The sequence below is a fragment of the Impatiens glandulifera genome, unplaced genomic scaffold (genome assembly GCF_907164915.1).
Source record: "Impatiens glandulifera unplaced genomic scaffold, dImpGla2.1, whole genome shotgun sequence".
NCBI lineage: Eukaryota > Viridiplantae > Streptophyta > Magnoliopsida > Ericales > Balsaminaceae > Impatiens > Impatiens glandulifera.
Genome location: NW_025919452.1, coordinates 36,345 through 46,463, shown reverse-complemented (window position 1 = coordinate 46,463; position 10,119 = coordinate 36,345). Strand labels below are relative to the sequence as shown.

Below are 10,119 nucleotides of genomic sequence, written 5' to 3'. Positions count from 1 at the left end.
AGTCCAAAGTCGAATATATTTATGATGACTGTCTTAAGGTTAAAGAGGGGGCTAGAGTCGAAGGAGTTAACGACGGGGGTTCGATTTCAATGCACGCTCTTAATGGGAGTGCTAATAATGCTACGCTCAAGATTCTTGGGCAGCTCAAGAAAAGGAAAATCACTATATTAATTGATAGTGGCAGTACGCATTCGTTTATTGATGAGGGTACTACATCTCAGTTGGGTTGTGTTCTAAAGGAAACAATACCTATGGGGGTGACTATTGCAGGCGGAGGCAGAATATTTAGTCGATTCTTATGCACAAATTGGCTTGGAAAATGCAGAGTCATGATTTTCTACTAGACTTCCGAACGATCAAATTGGGAGGTTATGATATGGTTTTGGGAGTTGATTGGATGACTAAATATGGACCAGTGAGCCTTGATTTCGAGGCGAGAGTTATGAAAGCTAGGTTATCGGGTGAGAAGATTCGACTGTCGGGTGATAAAGAGGGTAGTTCCTTTTATTTAATGACAGGGGACGACGTAGCTCGTAATGTGAAGAAGGGTGACGAATGTTTTGGAGGTCAACTATTTTTTATGGATGATGAGTCTACAACTCTGTTATCAGCCCAAATTCCTAAATTCTGTAAACAGTTTCCGATGTAGAAGCCACGTTCGAAAAGGGCAAGGAAGTTCTTAAGGGGAAGGGAATGTTGTGAATCTAATATTCACAACAATGATGATTCTATTTCCAAAGATGAGGATGCTATTTCCAAACAGGAGGATTCTATTTCCAAAATTACTGAGGGTTGAAATAGACGTAGTTATATCTTTTAAGGGTTATTTTATAATTTGTTAGTCTATAAATAAAGATAGAATTGTAAGGAGAGGGATATATTTTTGGTATTCTAAATTGTTATACTTTCTCTTTCTAATTATAAGAGTCGTCGCTCCTGGTAACCCTAACCCTAATAAACTCTCAATTTCTATTCAGTCTGTTCTTCTATTCGTTCTTCTATTCACTTTGTTTCTTTTATCAATCTATTCTTCTATTCAATCTATTCAATCTGTTCTTCTATCTATTCTGTTCTTTTACTCATTCTGTTCTTCTTTATCTATTCTACGAAACTATTATTGTGAGATTTATATCGTGATTGATAGTAAGGTCACATTCCCGACGAGAACAGAATAAATCTTTTGTCTCTTACAGACCAAGAATTAAGCTCGGTTATTCAACCACAATCTATGGAGTTTTTGAGAGATGTTCGACTGCTTGTATCGAGCGGTGGTCTTCTTTTTTGTAGAACATCCCAAAGGAGACCCAATCATGTAGAACCTTTTGTGATCATTAACCCGGCCACTGGAATGAAGGTTGAAGTATCTGCACCTTCTGGTTTGTCAAGAGGAGAAAGAGATAACAGTTTGAAAGTTGTCTTCAATCATAATAATAACGGCGATCCTTTTCTTATGATTATTATGATAGATAATTATGGTTGGAATGCAATATATAAGTTAATGGTATACTCCTTTGAAGAAAAGAAGTGGAGAGGGAAGAGTCAACGAGGTATTGATATTGGAGGAAGAAATTTATTCGTGGAAAATCATGTGTTCTTCGATAATTGTATTTGTTTTTTGTCGCACTTTTATCGTTGTTGTTTCACGCGTAAGAGTGAACATTATTTCCCCTATATATGGTGTTACAATATAGAAGAGGAAAAAACACAATATTTGAGATTACCGAGGAATGCAAATAAAGGGCGAAACCACAGTACTTGTCGAATGAAAATATTTCCATGGGACAAGTGCGAGACGACGACGATGTGTCTTGTTAAGTTTTGTAAAGGCCAATTCACAATATGGGTATGGAATAAAAAAGGTGAGAAACAACATGAGTGGGTTCAGATTTTGAGGAAGACAGTCTCGGATATTGGAATACTATCTGATGTTGATGTTGATGTTGTCGGTTTTACAGTAATGAATGGAAAGACGTTGGTTATTGTAATGGAAAACAAAAAGGTTTACTCTTACAATCTAGTGAGTGATGGTGTCAAACAAAAGACGGCGACTCTTATAAGCAATAACCATGGATGCAATGGATGGAATTTTATAATGTATTCCTACTCTAACACCTTGGCTCAAATTCCAAATGCTGTGCCCATTTTCTACCAAGGCTAAGTTAAGTTAAGTTAGATTTTTTTTTTTTATTGAATTATTAGATGAAAAATGTTTTGTTAAACCATACAGCAAGTTGATACTATGTTATTTGTTTTCCTATGTGAGAGATGGAAGAGGGAGAGAGAGAGGTATGTTTGACATTTGGTATTTTTTTTCTTTCTGAAATCTAATTAATAGTTTATTTATTTATTTTCTTTTATTATTAAAAAAATAGATTTATTTAATTTTTACATTAATTTTTATTCCAGATAGATAAAAAGAAATTAAGAGTATTTTGATGTTTAATCAACAACCAAACAAAAAAAACTTATTTTTTAAAAACTCTTATCAAACAGGTTCTTTTAGAAAAAAACTTAAAAAATACCAGCTCTTTGATTATTTTCGATTTTATTTATTTGGAGGGTTTATTTGATACGGTCATTTCATGAGCCTTGTAATTTGAGTTATTTTATAAAGTATGTTTTATCTCTCAAAATTTGTTTATTCAATGTTTAAGTATATTTTCAACGAAACTTAGAGAGGGAAAAAAAATAATAATTTGTAATGATTTTGAGAAAGTGATGATTATTTTTTGTAAAAAAGACTTAAGAATATTGATATATATGAATAAAATAAAATAAAAATAATTTAAAATAGAAGATATTTTAATATTTTGGTTAATGAAATGAGTGATGTGATTGTTAAAAATGATTGGTTTGGAAAATTAATTGTTTGAATTTTTTAAAAAATTCAATGAAAACAAGGCCTTAATCTCTTAATAACTACTAATTTATCATTTATTTATATTTAGATTATTATTATAGATTTCAATTTTCAGAACTTCAATAACCATTAAAAATAAACCAATTTTTGGTCTTCCTAACATACTTGTAAGAGGAACGTTAGAGCCTTCTCAGATGTCCGCAACATGCGGATACAGTCTGAAATAATATTATCACCGACGGCAACTCCTAACCACTGATTTCATTTCACTTTAATTCTCAATTTTTATTTGTCATCTTTTATCTCTTTTTTTACTTTATTCAGTTTATTTTTACTCCGATTTCCTTTGAACTCATGTAACTCCTTTGTCTTTTTATGCATTTTATTATATTAACGCTAAGTCATCTTTAAAAAAAAATACTTTTAGACCCTCCAGGGGTAAGGCAACCAATGCTTGCATAGGGCTCCCCACTTTTATAAGGCCCCAATTTTTTTATATTTAATAATATTATATTATTAATATTATTTTTTCCTCTTTTTTCTCCTTTAATATTAAATATATATTATAAAAATAACTTTTTTATCTTCTTTTTAGTCTCATATTATGATATAGTTATTATTTATATTTTATTTTATTAATTAAAATTAAAAAAAAATACTATTTTAGGGGCCCCAAAATTTAAATTTGCATAGGGCCCCCAAAATCTTAGGTCTTCGATCTTCTACCTAGGGATGGCAATGGGGCGGTTCGGGGCGGGGAATGCATTTACCGTCCCCGCACCGTTTTAATTTCGGGGAATCCCACGGGGCACCGTTAATAATTATTTTTATTTAAAATAAATAAAAATTATACAATAAAATTATATAAACAAGTTTTTTAATATAATATATATTATAATATATTAAAATTTATATTATTATAAAGAAATAACATTAGTACTCTTATAAAATATAGTGAATAAATAAATATATTGATAATTTAATATATTTAATTATATTTATGGTGTTCGGAGCAGATTCGGGGTAGATTCGGGGTGAAATCGGGGCGGGGGACACAAATACCATCCCCGCCCCATTCTCATTCGGTTTCGGGGAAAAACCATCCCAAACGGGACAATTCGGTTCGGTTTTCGCGGAGCGGTTTCAAATTGTCATCCCTACCTCTACCTACCTGCATCCTTCGTAATGTAGGCTCATTCTCATAACTGCCTTCGTTTCCTGAGAAGGCTGATGAGAAATTGATTAATTGCCGTTAGAATTGATATGATATGACTGAAGATTTGAAGAGAAGAAAAGAAGGAAGTTCGAACCTCTTTCGATTTCTTATCATCATCTTGCTTTTTCTATGTTAGAATTGATATGATATTTATGACTAGGTCGACTTTATTCTTTGTCTTGTGTTCGAGAAACTTCTTGTCAATGTCATGTTGTTTGAGTCCAAATCGGCTTTTACATATTCAATGCCTTCAACAATAGTTTTGCATAAATAAATCATCATCTCAGCATAGAACGTACGAATCATTGCGGTAAAGGAAGATTATAAATCGAACAGATTAAATTACATTGGAATTATAATTTTAATTCTAATTTTTAATATTACCTGATAAATATAAATTAACAGATTTAATGTGACCAAATCCAAGATCATAATGCATCTATAAACCTTAATTTCAAAACTCCATAAGAAAAATGAAATACTAGAAGAAATATCACAAAAAATGTATCAAATTAAAAACATCAATAGATCACTTTGGGATAGTTGATATTTATGATTATATTAATATATAATTTAAAAATTATGTTAATACAATTTTGAAATTATATAGTAATATAATGTTTTGTATTATTAAAAATTAGTATGGTGTAGTTGGTTAAAAATGAGTGCAGTGTAGTTTGATAAATGATTGATTAACATTGTTTAACTAAAATATTAAGCAATTTATTAACCTTAATGCGAAAACCCGACATTAATTATTATAATTATATATATAAATATATTCGAGTTGAAATAAGTGTCATTTATATTTGTAAAAATTATAATTTTTATTATATTATTTTATAATGAGTAACAATATATTTTAAAATTTGTTTTTACAAGAAAAGATAATGTGTCATTTGATGAGAAGATTGAATGTAATAGTTTTTATTCCATAATTGGAATAACATAAAATCAAAATTCACAACATGTATGATTACTCTTTTATAATAAATAAAAATCTAAATATATTTGTTAAATCCTTATATATGTAATACATGTTATAAATTAAATTAGATTTTATAAATATATGTCTAATTCATGTGTTATAAGGAAAATAATAAACATTAAAAGATTATATATATATATATATATATTCATAAAATCTATTTTTTTTATTATTAAAATATTACATATCCAAAAAAAAAATCTTACATAATTGTTAACTTATTAATTAAATTTGATTGAACTTCCCAACCAAAATATTGATAAAATCCGAACAAGAAAAATATAGTATTTTATTTAATGAGACTATATATATATATATATATATATATATTATGACAATTAATTATAATAATATTTTTTACAATATACCAACTTAATTTTTGTTATGTTTAATAAAGAAATTTTTAAAATTTTTATTATGTTGACATTTTTTGTAATTGATATTATTTGATTAATTATTATTAAATTAGTTAACAAACACATTAAAATATGAATTATTAAAATTATGATGTAAAAACAATGGAATTTGATTTAAAATAATTAACATAAATTATATCAGTACAAATTATAATTTTATTATAATAAATAATAATAGTTTTTCAAATCTCTTTGAAGATTTGCTCAATCATTACGCATTAATAATAGTCTATAAAAAAATAAATTTTAGATTTTATGAATCATCCCCATTTCATGTCTATAAAATATTAAAATATTTCTTACAAAGTATAAAATCAAAACAAAATTGTATACTTATGTGTATCATGAGAAAGGGAACGATGAAGAAGAGTTATCTAGATTTAACTTTTATTCTTTACCTATTTCTATCAGGTTAATTTTTTATCCAACAAATATATTTCTTATATTTTATCGTGATTTTTATTTATATTTTTTTTTGCTAGTGAGTTTGAATATTTTGTTCTTAATATTTTTTTAGGTATGACTATACTGTCAATGGCGGAATCTAAAAAATCGACCACAAATTCACTGCATTTCTGGTGTATGGTAAAATGTTCCATAATGTGCGTAACTAATAAACCAGATTGTACTAACAACGTGTGTAGTTGCAAACCTGGATGGGGGTATGGGGATGTTGCAGGCTCACCTTTGTTGGATCTCCCTCATAATTTCCATTGATTACAAAGTAAAGATTGTGAAAGTAATTGAAAATTATTGTGGTATATAAATAAAAATCAATAAAATATTTAATTTTGTACCAATATTTAATTTTCTACTTATTATAATTCATCCATCAACATTAAAAAAAAAAATCAATCTTTTCTATACTAAAAGTGTTTAGATCAAAGAAAGTGAACACAATTCCGATTTATACTCTTTTTTCTAGGGGTGAGCAAACGGGTAAACTCAACCCGTATTACTTAATCCATATTCAAGCCAAATTAAATTTACTCAACCCATAACCCAACCTATATTATTTACTAATATAAGTTGGGTTGGGTAACCCAAATTATTATTTTTTTATTTTTCATTTAATATGTATTTGACTCATTTAACACATTTTAATCCATTTAACACGTTTTTCAAAAATTTTACGTTTTTGGAATGTTTAACACGTTTTTGACACGTTTAACACGTTTTTTTTTACGTTTTTGACACGTTTTTCACACGTTTAACACGTTTTTCACACGTTTAACACGTTTTGATACGTTTAATATGTTTTTGGCACGTTTAACACATTTTTGACACGTTTTTCATGTTTTTGGTATGTTTAACATGATTAACACGTTTTGACACGTTTTTCACGATGGTAACACAATTAACATATTTTGACATGTTTTTCACGTTTTTAGCACGTTTAACACGTTTTGACACGTTTTTTACATTCTTGACACGTTTAACACGTTTTAAACATTTTTATCACATTTTCACACGTTTTTTACGTTTTGTCACGTTTAACATGTTTTGACACGTTTAACACGTTTTCCACGTTTTTAGCACGTTTTGACACATTTAACACGTTTAACATGTTTTCACATTTTTAACACGTTTAATACATTTTTTACACATTTAATGTGCCAAACGTGAAAAATGTGTTAAACGTGTCAAAAACGTAAAAACGTGTCAAATGTGCCAAATATGTGTTAAACGTGCCAAAAACGTGTTAAAACTTGTCAAAACGTGTTAACGTGCAAAAACCATGTTAAACATGTCAAAAATATGTTTAATGTGCAAACACGTGTTAAACGTGTTAACATGTCAAAAACGTGTTAAACGTGCCAAAAACGTATTAAACATGCAAAAAACGTGAAAACGTGCAAAAACGTGTTAAATGTACCAAAACATGTTAAATGTGCTAAAAATATGTTAAATGAGCCAAAAACGTGTTAAACGTGTTAAACATGTCAAAAACGTGCTAAATGTGTTAAACGTGCCAAAAATGGGTAAAACGTGTTAACATGTGAAAAACGTGTCAAATATGTCAAAACCGTGTTAATAATGCCAAAAACGTGAAAAACATGTTAAACATGTGAAAAACGTGTTATACGTGTGAGAAACATGTTAAACGTGTAAAAAACGTGTTAAACATATCAAAACGTGTTAAACGTGCTAAAAACGTGAAAATCGTGTTAACATGCCAAAAATGTGAAAATCATGTTAAACTTATCAAAAACGTGTTAACGTGTTAAATATGTCAAAAACGTGTTAAAAGTGCCAAAACGTGAAAAACGTGTTAAACTTGTCAAAAACGTGTTAAACGTATTAAACATGTCAAAAGAATGTGAAACGTGACAAAAACGTTAACAATGTGTTATTAGTGTGAAAACGTGTTAAACATGTCAAAAATGTGTTAAATGTGTCAAAAATGTGTTAAACATGCCAAAAACGTGTTAAACGTGCCAAAAACGTGAAAACGTGCCAAAAACGTGAAACGTGTTAAACAAGTGAAAACGTGTTATGAGTGTGAAAACGTGTTAAAAATATTAAAAACGTGTGAAAACGTGTTAAACGTGTGAAAAACGTGTTCGACTTAAAGTTGGAAGATGATTAATTTATATTGGATTAATAAATGAGAATTAAATTAAATTTATATAATTTTGGTAACCCTAACCCAACTCAAATTAAATTCAACCCATACTAAATCCAACCCAAATTAACAAACCCTGATTAATATTTTGGGTTTGGGTTAGGGTTGGGTTTGGATAAACCCAAATTATACTCACCTAGTTTTTTCTATGAAAATATATATACAAAGAGAAATGATAAAGCCAACGAATGACTAGCGAAAGCAAGGCCACGAATCCTACGTGGCCTTGCCAGCTAGGAGAGAGAAAGAAAAAAAAAATAAAAAAAAATAAAACGTTTCAGCTCCTCTTTCTTCTTTCTTCTTCCCTCTCTTTCTTCTCTGGCGATTTATCACATCCGGTGAACGAACCGGCGTCTTCTTTGGCGATTTATCACTCCGGCATCCCGACTTCTACTTTCTTCTTTCGCTCGAAAATGGTAAGACACTTCGTTTTATTTTTTTTTTATTTTTTTTTTCTTTCTCTCTCCTAGCTGGCAAGGCCACGTAGGATTCGTGGCCTTGCTTTCGCTAGTCATTCGTTGGCTTTATCATTTCTCATATACAAAATGATGTCGACTTCTTAACTATGTATGTTTTCTAAATTAAAAAATAAAAATGAAGTGTTTTAGATTTTATATAGTCAAACTTAAAATGGTGTTCCATTTTGTTTGGGTGCATAATATATAGGCATTGACCTATCATTTGTTTGTTTAATTCAAGTCTTTCCATATTATTAAATACAAATATTTGATTTTAATTTTATAATTTTTTTAAATGTCACAATTGTATTAAATACTAAGCTGAAAAGATCTGGATAACTCTTAAAAGAATTGATAGATTATGATTTTTCACTTTCTCATATTCCAAAATAAATATGTCAAACCCTAATAACAATTAGATATAAACAATAACTCAAATTGTTTATAAATGATATCATCATCCAAAATTTGTTTTTCTTAATTTTAAAAAAATATATCAAAGTATTTGAAATTTTAAATAATATATATGTAATAATTAAATTATTAATAACATCATTTCAAATATACCTTTTTTTACTCAAGTTAGGATAAAAAGTTTTATTACAATTTTTTCTTTTTTTTGTATTTTTTTTAAATAAATTTGTAATGAATAATAAAATTCATTATTGTTTAGCTCTTTAATTATTTAACATCGAAGGATGTCTTATTTATCTTTAAATCACGAAATAATGTAGTCAATACTATTTTAGTTGATTTATTCTATTTTAAGAATTTGTTTTACTACTATCTCCGTCTTGTTTGATTTCATAAAATTTTCGTGAAACACCATTTATACTATATTTATTGTAAGTAAAAATTTGTACTGTAAAATAATATATTGGTGATGTTATATATTTAATTATATTTATTAGCTTTTATGACAAAATGGGATTATAACATTTTAACTTTATAGATTTAAAAATAAAAGATTGATTTGACAAACTTACTAAATTTAAAAATAAAATATCGGTTAAACATATTAATTTCTTAAATTAAAAAAAAATGTATATATAAGTTCAAAATGTTGACTTACTAAATTAAAAAAGAAAAAAGTCATAAAAACAATTATCGATTGAAACTTTATTCGTATTTTAAATAATAAATAATAAGTTATTTTATTTGAAAAAATATTAAAAAAAAATAGAATTGAAAAATATAAAATTACACTAAATTAAATTACATTAAAATTCTAATTTTAATTCTAAAACCAGATAAACATAAACTAACCGATTCAATTGACCAAATCCAAGATCATAATGCATCTATAAGTTTAATAACTTATTGTTAAAAACCTTAATTTCAAAACTCCATAAGAAAAATGAAATACTAGAAGAAATATCACCAAAATTGTATCAAATTAAAAACATAATAGATCACTTTGGGATAGTTAGAAGTATAATTTGATATTTATGATTATATTAATATATAATTTAAAAATTATGTTAATATAATTTTGAAATTATATAGTAATATAATGTTTAATATCATTAAAAATTAGTATGGTGTAGTTGGTTAA

The 10,119-nt window shown here is 27.6% G+C and overlaps 1 protein-coding gene across 1 annotated transcript; it reads left to right on the top strand.

Moving 5' to 3' along the window:
* The first annotated feature begins 1,228 nt into the window (after positions 1–1,228).
* On the top strand, positions 1,229–2,158 carry LOC124917934. Its single transcript, XM_047458199.1, has 2 exons — positions 1,229–1,547; positions 1,692–2,158. The coding sequence occupies exons 1-2, from the start codon at positions 1,229–1,231 to the stop codon at positions 2,156–2,158; spliced, it is 786 nt and encodes a 261-aa protein (XP_047314155.1).
* The last annotated feature ends 7,961 nt before the right edge of the window (positions 2,159–10,119 follow it).